The sequence below is a fragment of the Tinamus guttatus genome, unplaced genomic scaffold (genome assembly GCF_059628265.1).
Source record: "Tinamus guttatus ecotype Peru unplaced genomic scaffold, ASM5962826v1 Tinamus_guttatus_pri_ptg000710l, whole genome shotgun sequence".
Classification (NCBI taxonomy): Eukaryota; Metazoa; Chordata; class Aves; order Tinamiformes; family Tinamidae; genus Tinamus; species Tinamus guttatus.
This window is the reverse complement of record NW_028289244.1, coordinates 2,971,754-2,994,019: the sequence shown is the minus strand read 5'-3', so window position 1 is coordinate 2,994,019 and position 22,266 is coordinate 2,971,754. Positions and strand designations below refer to the sequence as shown.

At 38.3% G+C, this 22,266-nt stretch overlaps 1 protein-coding gene across 1 annotated transcript in view; it reads left to right on the top strand.

Annotated features, from left to right (window-relative positions):
• Window positions 1-22,266, top strand: part of TRPC7 (transient receptor potential cation channel subfamily C member 7) — a 73,995-nt gene that overhangs the window by 5,595 nt on the left and 46,134 nt on the right. Inside the window, exon 2 of the mRNA XM_088536963.1 lies at window positions 1,465-2,242. Within this exon, the coding sequence (XP_088393089.1) occupies window positions 1,465-2,242 (778 nt within the window). The remainder of the gene's footprint in view (window positions 1-1,464; window positions 2,243-22,266) is intronic.

Here is a 22,266-nt window from a genome sequence, read left to right as displayed (position 1 = left end):
TGGAGTGTCGAAGAACGAACCTTTGCCACCCACTAAGCATTAGCACCTGCTTATTTGTTACATGTGCCCACGGCAGCTTAGAGGCTACTAAAGTTTTCACCCAAGTGATTTAGAACTTGTCACTGGACTTAGTACAAGTGCCTTGTAAAAATGGGTAATTGTTTTTACTTTTTTACTCAGGCTGTATATTCTTTGGGCTTGGAAGGTTTGTGCTTAAGGGCTAACACAGAAGGACGATGACTTTGTTGAGATGCTGCAGGAACAAAGTAATAATAATAATAATAATAATAAAGAGCAAGAAGGAACAGTCAATAAATGCAAATATGAATCTTTCAATAACACTGAGGGTTTTAGGATTTCAGTTAATTTCATACAACTGAGTGTCTAGTTCTCATGTGAGCTCAGTTGCACATGGCTTAAGTCTTCTTTGGGGACTCCAGAGAAGATGGAATGGGAGGAATTATTTGTCTCTACTAGGTGGAGGAAAAAGTATTGCACCCTCATGATCAGTGCTGAAACTAAGTGAGTCTTTCTGATCCATTCATACTTTGTTCTTCTGCTTGTGGTCAGATATATATCATCAAGTCTTTATGCAGGAGCTCTCCAAAAGCTGCTAGCTTAGAAGTGGCATGAGCCCAAATCAGGAGTTACACCAGTGTTTTGTAAGAGTAGCCCCTGGATTTGAGTACTTATCTTTAGAGTAGCTGCCAAATATATTTCAATGAGAAAATTAGACAGTCTCTAATTAAACTGTTCTGGATCAGGAAACAGGAAAATGGTATTATGTAGCATGAGAACAAGATGTGAATGTGCTTGTGTCTATGTAGCAGCTGAAACTTAGCAGAATTTGTAATACATTTATCCCTGTTGTATTTAACATCAGAATCCCCCCTGCCTTTCACAGATGAATAGCACCTAAGATATGTCCACAGCCACGATTCAATACTGTTGAATTTAACTGCATGAATGATACCATTAAACCTAGTTATTTAAAGTATGTGTGCTTTTTTTTAAACATAGTTTAGGGGCCTGATTGAAAATCTATTGAAATGCATGGTCCTCAACTTTCTTGAGTTTTCCTCATGTCCTCAAGGATAAAATCCAAGTAATAGTAATTAGGAGACATATTATGGTGTAGACACTATTTCTAAATACTACATAATGAAGTTGTAACAGACAACAATGGAAAACAAGGTGTTTATGCATTTTTTTTCTGCCCGCTATTTTTTTCTCCAGTCTTCTGAGTATCTCTGACAAAATCCACAAGAATTCAAAAATCAGAAAAGAACGTGCCTGTTAAGCAAAACTCTTCTTTATTCCCCATGGTATCCTAAGTGATTTTTAAAATGTGGTTCAGATCATGTAAAGCTGGCCAGATCAGATTTTAATGAGATATTACTTCAGGTTATGTGAGACTATGAATTTCTAAGTATTTAACCATCCATCCTTTCTGGTTTTCTGCAGGTTGAGGAACAGCAACTATAAAAACATGCATCGAAGGCACACAACCCTTCGGGAGAAGGGCCGGAGGCAGGCCATCCGTGGCCCAGCCTATATGTTCAATGAGAAAGGCACCAACCTGACTGCAGAAGAGGAACGCTTTCTGGATTCCGCAGAATATGGCAACATTCCTGTTGTGCGAAAAATGCTGGAGGAATCCAAAACATTGAACTTCAACTGTGTTGATTACATGGGACAAAATGCCCTACAGTTGGCAGTGGGGAACGAGCATTTGGAAGTGACGGAACTCCTCCTTAAAAAGGAGAATCTAGCTCGGGTTGGGGATGCACTTTTGTTAGCCATCAGTAAAGGATACGTGCGCATTGTGGAAGCGATATTGAACCACCCAGCCTTTGCACAAGGACAGCGTCTCACACTTAGTCCCCTTGAGCAGGAACTGAGAGATGATGATTTTTACGCCTATGATGAAGATGGAACTCGGTTCTCCCATGACATTACCCCTATCATACTTGCTGCCCATTGCCAAGAGTATGAAATCGTCCACATCTTACTTTTAAAAGGCGCACGGATTGAAAGGCCACATGACTATTTTTGCAAGTGCAATGAATGTATTGAGAAACAGAGGAAAGATTCCTTTAGTCACTCTCGATCAAGAATGAACGCCTATAAAGGATTAGCCAGTGCTGCTTATTTGTCTCTGTCCAGTGAAGATCCTGTCCTTACTGCTTTAGAGCTAAGCAATGAATTGGCCAGACTAGCCAACATTGAAACTGAATTTAAGGTAATTCACCACTGTGCCTTTTTCCTGGGGCTGAATGTGTTCAGGGTTCTCTATATTCTACGTGTGTAACCAAGTCTTTGCTCATGGTTTTGAGGGAGGGAGGAAATGGGAGCTACAGAACCAACCTTAGGAATTCAAAGCAAGAAATCAGATTCCAATATAGCCAGGTGAGGGGAGGCTTTGATCTATATTTTGACCTTGTGAAGGCTTTTATTGTAAGTGAAAAGGTATGCTTGGGAATAAATTACTCCCACTGCAATCTTTGATGAGGAGGAGGGCAAAACAAAGATGATTTTCCCTTTTTTCTAACTGATATTTTGTAGGAGTTTAACAAATATTGTTTCCTTCTGTGAGGCATTGAAAAGCAAACACAGTCATTGTGATTTTTAACATTTTAAAAAGGGATATATCAGATTTTCCTCATCTTTATCCTCCATTTCGTATGTAAAAGAGAGATTTATAGTTATGTATATGCTACCAGAGAAATGTCATGCTATTCCCCAAATCCACAGCCATTTAGAGCAACTGGTGAGAAGCAAAGCAAGGTATTAACAAAGCTGCATGTTAAAGCCTTTGGTTTTTCTGGCTTACATTTTTGCAATAGCCTGTTTCAAATCTTACTGCTTCTGCTGCAAACGTCTATATGCATTATGAACATAAAATGTGTCAGCCCTTTGGAGAAAGGAGCATAAAAAGTCTAAGAAATGTTCCAGGCAAAATTCATCACTTAGCATTTCAAACGTTAGTTGTACATAGATCCAGATCACTGTACCTTCTTCAGTTAATAAATATTTGAGACTGAGTATTCCATGTTATAACAGAGCCATCCGATCTTGGAATTTTTACATTACACACTGTGATTGCTTAGAATGTATATCTTTGCAGCAGGAATAAAACCTAGCTTATTTTCTCCCCAAAGCAGAGACTTTTATTTCTTATAAGGCAAAGCTTTTTCATCTCTCAATCTGCTCCAAAAGCAGAGGTGTAGAGAGGGGCTGACTTTATTGCATTAGGAATCCAGTAATCTAGACTAATTATAATTACAAAAGGTACAAATTAAGTAATTCTGGTGCTCTGCAAAATAACTTAAATATGGTACAGTGCATCTTAGTGGCTGATTATTGCTTCTCTGTGTGATGAGTTTTATGAAAAAGGAGGGGAGAATTTATCAGGAGATAGTTATAATATTTATAGTCATGCCAAGCGTAATATTGGATCTTGCAGAACTCTCTCTTACAAGTTATTCAAGATTTACATTATTATAATAGGTTTTTAAATGTCTAATGTCATTTGCATTATTTCTTCAAGTCATTTACATGGCATAAATAGCATCGTCTCCCTTTCTAAAATAAATTAGTCATGAAAAAAATCATTTTCAGTGGCTCAGTCATCACCCTAAAACTGTTTTCTGACTTATGATTGCTGTGTCAATACAATCATGATCAGTGACATTGGAATAATAAAGTCCACACTCTGAGAAAACTGGGATAGGATGCCTGCAGGAATCCATTATTTTTGATCTGGAAAACTATTCAAGTGTTCAAGCATTGTTTTCACAAGTTATAACTATACCCTCTCCAATTGAAAAGTAATAAGAAGCATATTCTGAAGCTATTTATTTTGAAACTCTGTAACAGGGAAAAGAAATGCTGATTTAGAATTAAGATCAGGAAAAAAATATTGCAAATTCTTTTTTACTCATCTGAATAAGAACTGGAAAGATCCAAAAAAAATGAAAATTTAAATGGGATTTTGTGTCACATAGCATTCAATTCTGGCTTTGGGACTACCCCTAGGGAAGCAGCCTAACTGAGTTCACTGAGACTGGCTGCTTGAGCGAGACTTACTCCAGCGTGGAAGTGCTCACATCCACTGTTAACAGCATTAATATCTCACTAATGTTCCAGTTTCTTTGTAGTAGAAATGTGTTTTTAGGTGGAGCATCAGCAGCTTCAGTATTACATGCTTGTCAACTCTGATAAGTGTCTTGCTGCATAAATGTAAATATACTCCTACCAGAATCCCTCTTTTTGTTCGTCAAGCTGCCAGCATGGTCCAGACCAGCATTGGCAGGTACATGAATCCTCCAGAGGCAAATAAAGCAACGAATGTTAAACAGCCTCATGAGGATTACCCTGCACCTCCCTGGCGTTAACAAATGGGTACAAGTAAATCAAGAAAATTACCAGGAATCCTCTGACAATTTATTGCATTTTTAGGTAAGTCTTCCTATTCCATAGCTTTACAGAAGGTCCTCTGCAGTATGCGTCTACCTATGTTAATAAAGGAGCTCAGAAGTTAAACCCATACCAACAGTTTATTTCAAATTTGTCATGTTCTTTCAATATATTAATGTTTCAAGAAATAAACATCTGAAGTATTATAATGTATTCTTGCTGCAGGGAAAATGAGATGTATATACTTATTCAAAAATATTAATTCTTATTAACGTAATCAGTGTGGCACAGAATAGGGTAGGAGTACAGCAGATTTTTTTCACTGAATATGACATTTCATGATTTTCTGGCCAGAAAAAGAATGCAGTAACTGAAAATGTATTTAAGAAGCCTGCAAATAATGAAAAATTAATGAAATCAGACAAGCACTGGAGGGTACTTTGTGTCTTAAATAATACTTTCTCCAACTTTTACTTTTGGTTGCTAAAGTTCTGTAATTAACATCAGTGCTCAATAGATTTAAAAAATTAGCACTTCTGATTGTGGAGAATAGTTATTTCTGCGCAAGCTTAGCAATACCATTTGCAGGAGGTATAAAGAGTCCTTGAAGCTGAAGGACATGAGTACGGTTTTAATAATGTAGGTGGACAAATAGTAATTAAAGTGGTTAGATAACCTTCCTCTGAAGAAACTCCTAGCATGAGCTAATTAAAATATAAATGCGGTGCCTCTCACCTGCTGCGTGCTGCCCTAAATCTCTATGTAATAACATCATTCAGCACGTAAGACTATCTGAGAGGCCGGTACATGCACTATGTTTTTCGGTGAATATATATATTTTTTTAATTAAAATTAAGGTTTTCTGTACAAACATGAAATAAAGCAGCCAGGGCAAAAGTTGAATCAGCTGTGGTGGTGGGCCACAGTTTGATAGACTCCAATGAAGATCACTGAGTAACAATCACTTTATTGGTTCTTTTTTAACGAGGTAGAAGCTGAATAAGTTGTTCTCACCCTAAATTCCTAGGTCTCAAGATTTATCATACAGTTTTAATTCAATTTCTTTGCATAAGCATCACACATCACAAAGTAATATGGGAGTAAAATTAAGGAGAAAATGGGAGTCTGTCCATATGCTAAGTCCCACTGCTGGCCCTCCACAGCCTTTCCATGGATCAGTCAATAGGGTCTTTAAGAGCCACATGTAGACTTCCTAGCTGTCATTCTGCGGTGAATGTACAGCCTTATTGAACTCCCCTTCTGGTGTGTTGATTTTGGCTCAAAAGCAAGATTGAGATAGTCTGCTACTGTGTGGTTTCCCACACGCTGAAGAGAATAATAAAGGTGGAGGCTTGGAGCTGGAAGAAAGATGGAAGTTGACAGAACTGATCAATACTGCTAGTTTTACTGGAGCAGAGAGTACAGCGGGGTGAAGCAGTGCTTTTCCACTGAAGTTTAGAAGAGTCTGCAGCAGATGAGGATCTCCATTGAATGATTTAGCAATTGGCTTAGGAATAAGGTTGGAATTAACAACCCCCTTCCCTCCCATCCTGGATTTTAAGTAAATTATAACTTAATACCTCCCAGTCAATGTGTATATATCCCACATTGTGTAAAGACATTTTGTGGCTTGTACTAGATCTGAGTGTTAAACACAGCCGACTATAAAGGGAGATGCTAAGTATGTGAAGCTACAAGGGCAGGCTGTGCATTTACTTGAATTGAAAAATCCAGGAAAGCTTCCGCTTCTTTCAAAGCTAGCAAACCCTGGAACCGAGTCCTTCACTCATCTACCAGTTGTATCCCTCTGGTTTTACTCAGCCTGAAGTCACTCCCAGTGTCAATAACATAGGCAGGATTTATCCACGAGAACAAGCTACTGCCCAGGAATCCGGATGGTGAGAGTTGCTCTCTGATTTGGAACAGACTTTGACCCAGGGAAATCAATCATCTCCCTAGTGTCACCTTGGTGTGAAGCTGCATGCAGATGTCTGCCTGAGCGCCAGCTGTTTGCAGCCAGGTGACTCGTTTCAAAGACTGGAATATTAAAAACAAAGTCAACAGAATCATTTTATATGCCCTTTGATCCCCGTAGGATGTTACTTTTCTAGCAAACAGGCTGCAGAAAATGCATTTGCAACTGTCTTTTATAGGAGACTTAATATTGCTATGTGTGGTTTGAAAACAGTGAATGAAATAGTGAATAGTAGCTCAATTCAGTCTTTCCTAAAGCTGCAACTGTGCATGTTCCTGTTTCTGGTCTGATCCCACTCTACACATAGGTTAGTTTTAGAGCCTCACACATTCCCAAAATAGCAGCCTGACTACACGCTTCAAGATCAGAGAATGTCCTTGTGATGAAGACAATCAGCCAATTCATTCCATTTAGCAATTTGGACAAATTAAATTACAGAATTGCAAAGACAGCTATGAAAAGATCTCAAAAGTCATAAGCAGTAAATAAGATCTCAGCTCATGCTGATTAAAACATTACTGAAGGCCCAATCAAAACCACCACCTGGAAGACATATGGTGTGTGGTCTTTGTTTCTCCATCTTACCAACATCGTCAGTTCATTTACTAAGGCATGACATGTTTTGCTTTTAAATGAAATGCCTCTCGCTGTCACTCTGCTTTTGCCCACTACCCCTTAAAGAAATGCTGGGATGTGTCTCAATGAAGGGATTCAAAAGCACAGGTTCACAGGGAGCCTGCTCTGCTGGGCACAGGGTCATTTCCAGAGTCAGCTGATGGACCACAGCTGCCTGCCTGGCTATTTGCAGGCACTGATGGCTTGGGTGGCACCAAGTCAAGTGTGTAGATGCCTAGAGAGATGCCTGTGAGGAGCTGCTTGTCATCTCAGTGGGGCTGCAGTAATGTAGCACAGCTGAGGCTCAAATACCTAAATGCAACTACAAAAAGACTGGCAAAAGAGTCCAGGAGACACGATGACCCGCAGCAGTTGGTGATGATTTGGCATTCCTGCAATGAAACTCTGATTCCAGTAAGTCGACCCCACTGCTTTCCTACCCAAATGTAAATTTTTAACTTCCTAGCACTTGCTTGATATAATTTAATAGAAATGGTCTTGTAAAAATTCTCAATATTTCTGACCTTATCTCTGCAAAAGAGGAATTGGGGCCAGATTCTGCCCTTTAAGGTAGCACTGTAATGCTGTTGCAGAGTAGTAAGTATTGGAATGGCTGCTTATAATGTTCTGAGGAATCCCGGCTTCACAGTGTTGAGTAAAAGCTCCTAACCTCTCAGTTTATCAGGACATCTGCAAATCATGGACAATGTCAAGGATAAATATATTAGAGATTGCAAGCTGCTTTGTTTTTCCAGTAAGGAAATCCATATTGATTGCTAAAATAAATTGGTACCATTTGCTTTAATAGAATAAGAGTAACTTGTCAAACAGAAAATAAAGTAGATTATTTTTAATTTTTAAACTTGTGAAAAAATAATTGTCATGGTAATAAATACAGAGAATCCAGAACATCTTAAGAAAACTTGAAAAGAGCTAACTGCAGATATAAGACTGTTGTCCTGGCTGGGAAGCATTTTGCAATGAAAAATACAAGCTTCATGGAATTAAATTCATAATCAGGCTATTGCTTCTTGAAACGAATGCTTAAGAAAAGAGAAATGAGCACAGAATATTGGGAAGAAATAAGGGAAAATATTTTGTGAGACTAAATGACATCAGTGAGCTTAGAAAGCCAGAAAAAATAGTGAACAATTTCAGGATGTAAAATAGTAAAAATTAGAAGGAAATACAAACTCTTGCTCTTGTTTGCTCTCTGTACGTATTGACTATCTGATTGGAGGCAGCTCCTGAGATTCATTCACCCATAAAGAGAGACACAGTTGTGGGAACCTCCGTAATTAACCTCACAAACACTCTTGTAAATAACTCCCTTAATTTTTCTGCTCTGGCCTGCTCTTCCTTGAATGATCCTTTTATCCCGACATAATTTGTTGCCTCAGCGTACTCCCTGGAAGGAATCTTCCTTCTGATATCTTTGGGAACAGGTTTTATGAGTCATAACTATTACCTAAGCAAGATGTTCTTTGGAGCTCTATCGGTTCCATTCATCTGGTCTTACTTTAATTTTTCATTTAATTTTCCAGTATTTCTGTTCCTTTTTATTTTTCTCATCCAGACAAGGCTTGCACTTTTTTAAAAAGATGTCTTTTCCCTTGTGCAGTTTAACTTTGCTGGGCTTGGGCAAACAGAGTTTCTTCCTCTACAGTCTTTTCTGATAGGTGGAGTATATTCTTTTTTCTATTATTTTTTCTTTCACAAGTATTTTTGGTCTTACATAGCTCCTATTTTAAAAACTAAGCATAGCCATTGTAAACTGTCTGGCACATATGAATGACCACTCTTACCAAGTGATTATGTCTTGAGCCAGATCCCCTGCACAGCTGTAAAGCAAGTATGAAATTGTCTGAAAATGTAACTTTTGATTCAATCACATATGATTTGTACTCTGTTCCCTTCACTTCACCCACTAAGCTTTTGGCTTCAACATTATCTGCATCACCGTATGATGTCCCCAGATAATTCAGTTTTGGAAAACACTAGGGCTTGACTATACTTGTAACGCCATGCATGTTTTATTACTCAGCTATTCTGCAGTACTTTTCATCCAGTCATTTTTGATGAATATTTTGTGGCATCCATGTTACTAAGTTGATAAATACAGCTAGTTCCCAATTAGATGTATTGTATATCATGTCTTTTGTTCCAAAAGGCATTCATTGTTTGCTTTAAAATCAGTATTTGAATATTTGGACTCGATGTGAAGAAATTAAGTACTTCATGCACTCCAAACACTTTTCAGACACATGCTAATCATTTTAGGCCACATCAGATAAAATTTGCTTTAAAAAAATTACTGTGTATGACAGAGTAATTAACAGTTCTGTCTAATGTTTTATATTTTGATGCAGTTGGAGCACACGGTACATGTAAACTGAACTTGTACTAACAGTTGAGGTCAATGTAACCTTCATGTCTCCCCTTACTCCTCAGGGATGAAAGCTACCACTTTAGGGTGCATCCCTTTCCTCTATTACCTCTTGTAGCTCTTACTACCTCTTATATCTCACACATTTTCCATTTGAGAGAGAAGGATATTCAGCTCTCTCCCAAATTAATGCCTGATAGCCCTAGGCTTTGATGTGCCTGGGCCATAACTTTCCTTTCAGTCCCATTTTGTGCTGCAATCCATGGTCCAATTCGCTTGCTCTCTGCTCCCACTCTTGGCACCAGTATCTTCAGCTGCTCTAGCAGAAATCTGAGATGCCTTTGAAATCATCTGGATACCCAATGTCAAAAGCACGCCTTACTTAATCAGTAATCCAAACAATCATAATCCCTGCAAAAGAAGAAAAATGTATGCATTTGCACTCTGGAGCCCAAGCAGAGGAGTTCTATATTGCAGTCTGTGGAAATTATGAAAAATGATAATTTTAAATATACACTAATAATCTGCAGTCTGTTTTTCAGTTGCTTTTGGGGGATCTGAGTGATTCCTGTCAGCCTTCAATGAGGAAAGTTTTTTGACACCCTCCCAGTAAAGCAGGAAAGTATGTTTCCCATTATTAATATTTTACCATTTTTTTGGAGCTATGCAGATTTTAAAATAAGAGAGAAAGGTAAAAATGAATTTTGGAAATGGCCTGGGGGGGAATAATATTTTTAAACCTTGTAGTGAAATTTGTGTTTGGATCACTAATTGGGGCATCACATACGAAGAACTCATTCTCCATGCTCTTCATCATTCAAAGACAAATGCATTACTAATAGATGTTAAATTGTGTTCGTCTTGATAGCTAAATTAATTGTAGTTATGTTTTGCATGATGTGCAGGAGACTGTGGCAAATAAATGTAGGGAATCTTTCTGACCTTAGAAACAAACTTTTGACTCTTTTATTGTTCTCTTTAAGTATTCATAAATTAAAAAATATTCTCTTTATTTTGAGAGCCATTATTGTAAGTGCTTCTTCTATGCCTGTTCTGTGATTAAATTATTTTGTGCCTGGCACGTTGCCCAAGTGAAATGGTTTTAAAATGTTGCATGTGAAAAAATTCTCCAAAGCTTTTCAGAGTGGTTTAAAGTCATTGCCAAAACAATGATGCCTGGTGCTGCCTTGAAAAGTATATTTGTGTCTGTGAATATGAAGGTATGTTACTCACAGCATGGCAGAGTGGTATACACTGTGATTCATAGTTAAGAGTATAATTTAGCCATCTGAAACCTGCATCTACACCTGGAAAAAATAAGACTGTAATTTGTGAGGGTTGTCTAACAACAATATTAACCACTGTGCAGTTGTGTAAAATTGAATGTTGACTACCATCTCCAGGGTTCCTTTAACCAACCTTTGGATGATTGTGTGACACTGTGGCTAAATCTCCTAGCAAACTTTGGTCAAAACAAAACAAAAAAAAACCCCTAAGAAACAAGTCTTGATGTTGAAAAAATATTTTCTGCAGGAAAATGGTCTCCTGATTTTGCCAGAGAAATTAACCCATGTCTTTATTTTGGAAAAGAATGGAGGAGATAAAAGATTCTTTCATCATGTCAAATCAGAGACACTTTTTCAAATCAGAAAATGGAATCTTTTCACCGATACCCAAAGATTACGCCCCCTCAAAAGATTATTTGGATAAAACTTTTGCGCAGGGAGATGGCAAACCAGAAACAACTTGAAAACATCTTTACTTCCCCTGATGCTACTGTAGATGAGCGTTTTGGCAATGGTACTTGCCCACCATCAAGGCAATGTGTATTACCTTTTACAGCTCTTCCGGGAAGCAATTTCTAGTTCTCCTCATTTAAGAATGAGCAGGATGGCAATTGTGGCACTCACAGATTTCTCTTTCCATTTTGATTGCACATAAAAGCCTTAATAGTAGATCAGGATTCCACCTTTGATAAGCACCAGACACGATCATATAAACGCAAAATAAAATGCCATCCTCTTATAAGCTTTAATGGGAAGCAACAGGTGAATCTAGTGAGCTGGGTATGAATAAGCAGCAATGGAAATTATTAAAGTAGCCAGAAAGTGGTTGTAGCACAGAAGCTTCTCACTAATATCAAGCATTTTACAAGTATTTTCATGCAGATAAGTTTTAAGGAGAATAAAGTGATTTTTTTTTTTTTTTTTTAGACAGCTGTAGAAGTAAATTGTTGATTAGGAACTGAGTGCAGTGCTTTAAGGTCACTTTTCTCCTGGAATTTCACTTTTGCCTTATAAATAAATGCAGCTCATCCTCTATCAGAATACATTTGATTCCCATGCATACAGGTAATCACAGCAGGAAAAAATGTATAGCAACAGGGGGAACAAAACAGCGATTTTAATGGCTATGTTTCTCCCCTGCCAGGAAAATTTAGCATTTAATTTCTGAATCTGAAGGTTCAATATTCTGGCAAAAGGCTACTGCCCACACAAGAATGGGCACTTTGCACCATTGTGCTGTGTAAAGCGCTAGTGATCTTTTTTTTATTCCCCCCTCTTTTTGCCTGGCATGGCGGTTGCACAAAGTCCACACATTTTAAACATGGGGTGCAACCGAGGAACTAAAAATTATTTAATAAAAAATATAATTGTATGTAGTATTAAGTTTGCTGAGACTGAGCAAAGCAAGTTAGCTGGTTTAAGTAGCTTTTGGGAGGTCTTTTGCCCCAAGTGATGCTATGATGTCTCTTCTTCAACTCATTCCTGCCTCTCTGAGACTGTGCTAAGAAAATGGTTTGGTTTTAGAGCTGATTTTTGGTTTTAGGAATGAAGAAAACTTGTTCATATTGTGTTAGTGCTTTGTGTGCAAACATAGCTTTCTACAAGAGCGTTTTGAGTGCAGATGGTTGAAAGAAGGAATCTAACAGACATAGTGACTGGCACAAGTCTAACAGATTGACAATAAAATGTTAGAAATAATTTTGGTATTTAATTAGACTTAAAAACTTCATCTTTCCACTCTGACTTTATTTCCTCATGATTAATTAACACTTTGATAGTTGGTATGTTATAACAGCTTTAACATGGGAGAAAAGCCCCAGTACCCAGGGCAAAGATGCGAGGCCAGTGCAATGATCTGTGCTTCATATGTGAAGATGGTGACAGGCTCACATTGGCTGCCTGTGTGGAAATGAGGAAAAACCTGCCATGGCTTTGATTAAAAGATCCATCATAGCAACCTAATCAACCTTAGACTCGACACTGCGATAAGCTGCACTTCTTGACCAATACATGGATCTTAGGAAGAGAAAGATTAAAAGTGGGGATTGTAAGTTATTGGAAATCTATTATGGTTCAGGTTTAATCAATCAGAAATACAGCCAAGTTCAAAGGTACAGATTTAGCTAAATATTTAATTCAAACATTAAAATATTGTTATTTACCCAGAGATATGAGAGCTGTGGATAGTATTTATGCTTTAGCTCTGCCTTTTCCAGTAATTTAGATTAGTCACCAGACCTTCCTGCAAAAAGCCAGGGCTTATGTGACTTGGACTTCCCCTTATTAGCAGGCTCCCCATCCATTTCAGAGGGTTTTCTCAGTGCACTTGCTGATTTAAAATTATGTCGTAATAGAATTACCCTTTCTCCTCCCCTTGGCAGTAAATGATACCAAGAGAGTTTACTCCAGAACACCAATGACCAGGTGATTTTTCAACAAGACAAAATGGAATTACTGGTGAGGAAAACAGATAGAAAATGATGCTATCACTATTGTAATATTAAAGGAAATGTTGATAAGCTTTGTGCTTAATTAGTAATGTCAAACGCCCAAGCTTTCATCTAACAGCAGCACTGTTTTTTAGGGAATAGTTAGGAGCCAGAAGGTTTATTATGACCAAGATAACTGGATTCCAAGAACTACTGTTTGTTATTCACATTGGGCAAGGATATCTACTGCGACTACAAATAAGCATAATTAGGACTATTGCTCTGAATAGAATAATAATACTTAGTCGGCAGATGGGAGAATGGAGGCAGGTACATTTATCCAAGACACTGCAGAGAATTAATATCGCATTAATGAATGTAAACAGACTAAGATATTCTGAGGATCTCAAGTCTGGCATTAAAGCGGATGCAGGAGGGAAGTGATTTAGTTTATCCCTCATTGTATTGTTAATTGTTGTTATTGTAGATAATTATAATGAACTCATCTGCACTGCATCCAGACAGACTATCCACTGGATTGTGGATAAACAGGAATGGTATACAAACAATTTTATGCTGCCACAAAATGGTAGTAGGTACTTTAGTGTTTATGGATGTTGACAGTTATATGATCAAAAATGGCAGTTTCCTGGAATATAATTTGTTGCAGATAATTTTACACCAGTAGGGCGTGGAAATTATTCATTGCCAAGTGCTTCATTTTGTTGTCACCATCCAAGCCTCAGGAGTTGGACTCATTTCAGAACGGAGAAATGTAATTATACCCTTTTAAAATTTCCATTTCTGCTTAAGAAAGCACTACGGTTTCACCTTTCAGTCTGTGCTTCCTAGAGATGTCTCTGATGTCCCTCCTTAAGGTCAAGAGCTCCGTGCTCTGTGCCCGCAATCCAGCATTTGTGGCTGGGAACTGGGCCAGCAGAAGTGCTCCCTGGCTAGTTAGAGCTGTGGGGACCTGAATTTGGACTGTCAGCATTTTGCACCCTGCTTGTCACTTGCTAGCAGCTAGTTTTCCAAAGTGCTCCTGTTTTTGGACATAGGGAACTTCTGCCAATTCTGCCAATTGGCTGTTTAGGAGCTAATTAGGATCATGTTAGTTTTAATTATGGATGGGGGGATATCATTACTCACAGCTAAACTATCATTCATTTGCAGGTGGGATTTAGGAGGAATCTCTCTCCTAAGACACAGATGCAAAAACCCCAATGAGAGATAGGACTTGCAGAGCCTTTGGATGTATAAGCATTAAGCAAGTTGATCGTGTCAAAGTTAGCTCCGCTGAGAAGATAAACAAAGGTGTCTTTAGCAAACAATTCCTATAAATTTAAATCCATTATTTCTTCCCTGTTTTTCCTATCTGGTTTTCAGGGGCACTGTCATCCTGCATGGTTTTCAAGCAGCTGAGGAGAAAAGAGCCACAGAGTTTGAAGGAGGGTAGCTAATGCATTTAGAGCAATGAAACTATGTACCCAGGCTCAAGCTGCATGGGAAATTCGGATATTCCCCAGAGAAGAACGCAGTAGAATGATCAGGAAGGTAATAAACATGATCAGACACTAGAGCAAGAAAAGCCTGGGTAGCAGGTGAAAGGAGGACTATGGCTCAGGGGTAACATTTTTGCTCTAGTACATCTGCCACATCACACCTGCAGATTTGCTGCGAATTCTCCTGCTGATTTTAAGTGGTCTATTAAAAACAGAATGGAAAACAAAATAAGTTAACCTCAATACTGCATCAGACTCCTGTCTTTTGAAATGCAAATGGGATAAAAGTGGAATTCTCCCTAAAGAGAGACAGATATTAAGGCTAAGATAAAGGTTCTTCAAATGCAAAGGACATTTGTTTTCTTGTTTGTCTGTTCTGTTTTCTTTAAAATAATAATAAAAAGTCATCTCAGTTTCACGTCCCCACCCAAGGAGCAAGCAAATATTTGAAGATAATATAAAGGCACTCGGAGTTTTGCATTGCATGTTGATGAACTTGGTTTTGCCTCTGGCATTAACAGATCTTAAATTCTTCTTCATCAGGAGAATTAGCAGGGTATTATTTTGAAGTACGTAGTCTGTGCTCCAGAGGAGCTGTTGACAGGGCATAGGGAGAAGCCTCCCTCCTTCACTGAGTGTGTGTACTGCCTGCACTTTGCATGCCAAAGCATTTACCTAATACCTCTGTATAGACTGTTTTGTTTGCATGACATCCAGGGACTCTATAGTTTATCTTCTAGAGACAGGTGTTTCGGCAAAAGCATTCAAATAAGCTTGAGAAAATCTGCACGAAGGAAAAAAAAAATCCCCCATTTTAATTAGCTGAGCAATCAAAAGCATGTGCTTTACTTGTGATGTGGCTTTGAAAACCAGCTGTGATTATATGAAAGAGAAGTACATCAAGCATCAAATAAATGCCTTCTTATGCTGAGAAGCTGCTATGCCAACCTTGAGATTTTAAATATTCTAATTTTTTTAAAAAATATTGTCAGCCAGAATAATTTCTATTCTCTGGGTGTTTAAGTATCTCCATATCTCCAGAGCCTTCCAACAGAGCAGTAGCTCTATGCTGAATAGCATTCCTGGTTCTGTTCACATGCATGCCAGGAGCCTTCCCCTTCAGACCTTAGCTCTTTCTTAGGTTAGGTGAAAAGATTGCTGTCTTTACTGCCCCAAACAATCTTTTTTTTTTGTATTAATCTTTACATTGAAAAAAAGAAAAGAAAAAGCAATTTTTAAGAATTTTGTTTAAAAAAGAAGTTTTAATGTAAAAAGAAAATGTTGTTTCCAATGTTGTTATATTTGGAAACAGCTCCCCAAATTTATTTGTTTATTTGGGTCCAACAGAAATTGTGTTTCACAGAAAAAGAGAACAATCTGCCAGAAGCAAATATAAACTGGACTGGTAGAAAAGTAATAGGTGGAGTGCAAAATAGATAGAAACAGAATGGGTGGGTACAAACTTATCTTTTCTGCTGCTTTTGATAGTTCCCCCACTGAAGTTCTTGGAACATTCAGCAATAAGTTTATGAGATCTGTTTCTTATATCTATCTCTTTAAACATTTTTTATGCTGCATTCACTATTATGAACTGACAATGGATATAAATTATACTGCACAATGAGTTTTATATTGAAAAATGAGAGAGAAACAACCTCCTGATAAACAGAATTTACATTTCCCTTCAAACCAATCATTCGACAAATGATACATTATTGTAGAAAGTTACTTGAACATCCTGGACCTGTGGATGATGCTATAAAAGTGTAATTACAAAATTTAAGGGATTTCCTAAGTTCACCAGAGAAATCCTTAACTTGGTTTTGGCTAGCCTCTTTACTGAGGTCATATGCAGGGTGGAATAACAGGAGATGCAAAGTCCATAGGTAGGGGATTTCTTCCACCCTCTTTAGCAACCAGCTTCTGCGGCTCCCATTAAGAGATGAGTTGCAGGTAGGAAGCCTAAACATTTGAGGAGAAAACAGGCATGCAAAAACAATTCTTATGGCAAACCAGCTTTAATGTATCTGTCACTGAAATCCCTATAATGATGCAGGATGGTATTTTCATGGCTCATTGGAAGCTGTACAATTTTTGGTCTTCGGACAACTCATACTTGTTCTCTGGACTCCTTTGATCAAAAATAATGATGTGAGCACAAACAGCACTGTCTGCTTTGCCCTTGGGCTTCTTTATTGCATGCATCTTTTGGTGTCTCCTGATTCTTCCTAGTAGGTTTTAAAAGCACTCTCTGCCTAGAAGGCATTCCCCCTCTGCACAGCCATTCTGCAGCCTGGCACTCCTCAGAGAGCAAACAGTTGTCACGCTTATCTTGGCTCCCTTTAGCAAGGTCCAGATTGTTTGGAAGGCAACAGAAACACATTTCTGAAATGTCAAACTGTTGTATGTGAGTAGCTTGTTTATTATATTATACCCATTGGGGTGAAGAAGTCAAGTTCTGTATGACTGAAAGAAAGATGCAGTGGCATCTGTTGCTACCTCTAGACGTGCTTAGCATCATGCACCTGAGTAGGCACACGTTTTAGATGAGCACTTGGCTTTATTCTCAGAGGCATGTCTACCTTCAGTACACCTGAAATTCCAAAGAAACACCGATGTGCTGCCACTTGCGAAGCAAGAGAACATAAATCAACTTGATGTCGTGCTTTCTGGAATTAACTCTACAGCCCTGGCATCATCTATGCATAGAGGCATTTAGTTTGGAAATAAAGCTGTGTTCACAGCTATCAGCAGCAATGTGCACGTTTGGCAGAGCCCTTGGAAGCAGTGTGGGATCAGCACTGTCCCGCTACCAGATGCCAGGGTGCTCCGTGCTTCAGGATGGAGCACAATTACACAAGCTCAAACAGTGCTAGGTGGATTCTTAGCATCTCCTCCCACAGACCTTGTGTTGTTTTTCCTTGCTAGGGATACGGTCAGAGGCGATGTAAATACCCAGAAGGAAATTGGTCTAACAACTTCATATTTCATCTGAAATCTAATTAGTAAATATTTCTAAGTGCGCTGAATATTTGAAATGATGATTAATTCAAAGTGCATTTCAAATACAGCATGCAATGCTATGCTTTTTCCTTCCCCCTCTATCTCTTATTCTCATTTTTATTTTCCCTTTACAAGCCTTTTCATTTCAGGAACTTTCTGTTCATTTTCACAGAATTACTCGTCCATCTTATTTCCTTTCTCCTCTTTGTCCTTGAAGTGGTATTCTAAGCAATGCCTTATTCTGCATGGTATATGCATATCCATGATATATGTGCATGTGTGATGTAGATTTAATACAAAGAGCCATGAGCTTCAAGGAAACGCAAAGAGACGGTCTATGCAACCTGCTTGTGGTGTTCATTTGCACAGTAGATTTCACACTACCCAGGAGTGCCAGATTTACTGCCGCATACACAGCTACTTTGCTGCTCACAGAGAGGAAGCTGGATTCAGCAGACCTATGTCATACAACTAGTCTGTGAATGTGCTGAAAACATGCAGAGATTTTCTGGTGCAGTGATAACCCCAGCCACAGATGCTGGACATTGATCTCCATCAGATGGAGAAGTCTTGGATTGTTGCGGAAACCCTCAAATTCCTGTAGACTTTATGTATAACGTATATAGAGTCTACAGATGAAAGCATTCTGAGATAAATATGTGGTCATATACTGGAAAGGAAAATAATCTGTGGTACAAAGTTTCCTGATCACAAGGGTGATCTTGTAGCTTTAGCAAAGACTAAGGGAACATTTAGCCGTATACAAGGTAGCAGTATAGACTAGAAATCTTGGAACTATCTGCGGTTATCTAGTGATCAGGCTGTGGTTCCTGTTCTTTTTTTTTATGCCTGTTATTTGGAAGCAGTTACTAGAGTGAGTTTAATTAATTGTGCTAAATGATGTCATATGGAGTGATTTTCATGAATAGTGCACTTGTGCAGGGTGCTCGTACTCGTGTGTCATGCACCTTCCTGTGTGTCTATTGTGCTATCTAATGCAGCAACTGTACAGTGAATAATTTCCTACAGCAATTACAACCAAGAAAACTGCAAGCTCAGTGACCTAGACAGACTCATCTTACTTCCAAATTCCTGAAGTCTGAAAAAAGATTGCTCCAACAAAGCACAAAAATGCATGCTTACAATTATTTCTTCAACATCAGTAAGTCTTAAACATAAACCCAAGTGTATTCATAAATCTGGGCCTGGGAAGACAGAAGGCTTAAAAGAAATTTTAAGGGAGCTGGAGGATGTTTGTAACTGCATATAAAGTGGTTTGATCCTTTTCATTTCTGAACCACTGGCACCACTTCAGTTTCTGGTGAAGCTCGTCTGCACAGAGAAGTTCAGCAAATCACAGACCTGCTCACAATATGCTGCAGCATCAAGGCCAGATTTTGCAACTTGCCATTCAAAATGCTCCTGAAAAAAATGCTGGCATTTCAGAACGAGACTCCCATGGATAAAGAAGTTCCTCTTCAATCCTTGACCATAATCGCTTTTCAATTGCTTTTCAAATAGTGGGTCTTTTTTTCTTTTCTTTCTTTTTTTTTTTTTCATTCACTAAATAGGTGACTGGTCTTAATTTTTTCTCATTTCCTTTAACTTCTTACTGCCTGTCTATCCCTTTGACCTCAAACAACTCCTTTCAGAAGAAATCTGGGTGATTTTGAACAGATGTAGAGACATGACAGAGTTCATTTAGAACATAATCAACAGATAATAATAGGGTACTCAGAGAAATTGCAGTGAATGACAAGTACCATCAGCCTTTTCAAAACAGCCAAATTAGACATTTTTAACTCCACATGCACGAGAGTGTCAGAAGAAGCAGGAAATGACTAATTTGGAATCCTTTTATTCTAGTTTTAAAAAAATGATATTGTAGCATTCTCGAACATAATCCTGATCCTTCCCTACTCAGTCCCTAAGGACAATAAAACCTGTGTTCATATAGCCACTTGTTATTTGAAGTAGGCCAGCTCTCTTGTGTGCATGCTGGCTCCCTTCATCTTTGCTTGCCAACACTCAGTGTGTCAGGATGAGGCCCCAGTGCGCTTCATGTATGATTTGTGGGTTTTCATTACAGCATAGATTGATCTTCTCTATGAAACTCACAGTCCTAAAGTTTTCATACTGTGGGTTTTAATCAGAATAATTAAGAATGTCTGCGTTACTGTCACTGTCTAGAAATAAAACACATAGGACAAGAGGTCCCATCCAAAGCCAGTCACACCGTGCTCACAGTGCTCCTTCGTTCAATGCAGTCTATGCCAGGTCTTGGATGCTCCCAAGTGTGTGAAATGTGTATGATCTGTACAGCATTGGCACAGAAAACAGCACATCGGTACATCCAGCTCACATTTTGCTTATATTTAGGCTTCTCTCTACTTTTTACCTTTTACTATGACTCCCAAGTCATTATTTTAAACACAAGCAGGTCATTTATCCTGCTTGCATTGCCAGAGCTATTGTACGGAAGCTAGAGACATGAGAAGATGGCCTGGTGGTCTCCTGGTAATCTCAGATTTTAGTGAAGCCCTTTACATGCACTTGTAAAGGAAAAGATACGTTAGGAGAATCACTGAATCTGTATTCTCAACGTCAGACAGAATAAGCTTTTTGTGCTAACTGTGAGCACCAAGTCAGTCAGTGCAAAGAGCTCTATGACAGCTGCTTTTGCAAGTGGGATCTAGTGAAAAGATGCAGCAAGTTCAGTGATCCTGAAGGCATCTCAACACAGGCAAGGACTCTTCCAGCAGTAATAAGCTGCTGGCCTGACCATTTGCACGTTCACTGGAAGGTTATTTACTTAATTTTATCCATTTTACCTTACGTATCTTGGGTAGATTGGGTTACTGCTTTTGAAAATGTAAAAATGATTTTGAACACAAAACTGTCTGAACACAACAATTTCTGAAAATGTGTAAAGCCAGTGGAAAATTTAAGCTTGGAGGAGAATGAAGCTGGGTCCTGACTGAGTGTACCAGCCTGTCATTTACAGTCGCTTCAGAGGCACTTTCCTCATTCCTAACTGAATTACTTTCCTTAAAGAAAGGAGTAGAAGAAAAATAATTTGAGTTAATACATATTCACTATGCAGATGATGTGGAAATGGTGATGAGAATTACCTAAAATATTCTGGCTAAGAGATAAGCTTGTGAGCTTTGCAAACAGTGTATGAATAGAGAATGGTATTAAAGCTTTGAAAAGTTATCACCCTTAATTTTATAACCTTCTGGACTAATTAAATGTCTCCATTACCTGCAGAAAGTGGGTATTTCCTTCCCAGCCTACATCTCTTTTCAGATCTATCTGTATTCATCATCCTTCACAATTCCTGCAGTTACTTCCAGGGTGCAATTTGTGCTTGGGCATCTATTTTTTCACTGAACAGACCTCTCTATTTATTGAAATTCATATTGGCATGGTGAAGATTAAAGCACAGAATTGATTAGAGAGGAGCGCTTTGAATCCATAAAGTACAATTTGTCTTTCGTTTACATTTCAGGCCTCACTTCACCCTATATTTGATAACATTCACCCTACAAACTCTATCTTCACAAAATATTTAGTAACTAGATTTAGATGCAAATGTATGATCACTTTCTGCCTTTTTGTGAAGGCTTCTTAAATTCTCGTCCCTTAAATGGGCACTTTTACAGCAGTCTCAGTGTTCCAGTTTCTGCTATGGGACATGCAGCTGCTCTGCCAGAGATAAGTACTTGTTTGTTGGTACATTAAGACTCCTCCTAATTATGATTTTGAGCTTTTGCTAATTACTATTTAAAAACACTACAATCAGGACATTCTGATTTCACTGCTCAAAAAAGAAAAGGAAACTCCAAATTTCAACCTTTTGGACAGGTAAAAGGATGTGAAAGTACAAATTCCAGCTCCCAGAAACACTGCAGGGAGGCTCTTCCTCATCTCTCCATCTCAGCCTCTTCTCAATACTCATCTGAGACAGGATCTTCCTCTTTCTAAGAGAACACTAAATGCTGTTAAATAATATGTCAAATAACACCAAATAATATTGTTGCAATAAAATTATTGTGTTATCCTGACTTGCTTTTGAAATAGTTGGCCTTAAATAATATGTGCAATAATAGCGTTGTGTTATCCTGATCTGACTTAGGAAGGAAAAGTCTGCTGCATCAGGGCAGCATGTGACAGCCTATACGTGAGTACTCAGTGAAAGATTAAATGTAAACAAAGTTTGAGGAGGGGGAAGGAAAGGGTTAACCAACGACTGAAAAAAGCTGTAAGAAAATGTCCTCAAACTAACTTGCGTAAGAAAATATTTCATTGTCAAAAACACCTTATTTCTGAGGGGGAATAATTGTCTGAAGAAATTTAGCCACCTCTAAGAACAACATCATCTTTTAGACAGCACTAGACTGCCTAATTAACTGCTGTTTGCAGAGTGCTTTGAGATCTTTGGCTAACAAGGAAGGCACGTAGCTATGTGTAAATGTTAGAACTAATAATTTAGAAAATATAGGAGTACAAATGAGTATCATTTAATCAAAGCCAGGTTTGGTGATCTTCTTTTTTGGTTGCTTGCTTAATTAGATAAGCTGCTGAATTTAATTAACTCATCAACCTAATTTGAAAAGACCTCTCAAGTCAGTAAGAGCTTGTCTTATGC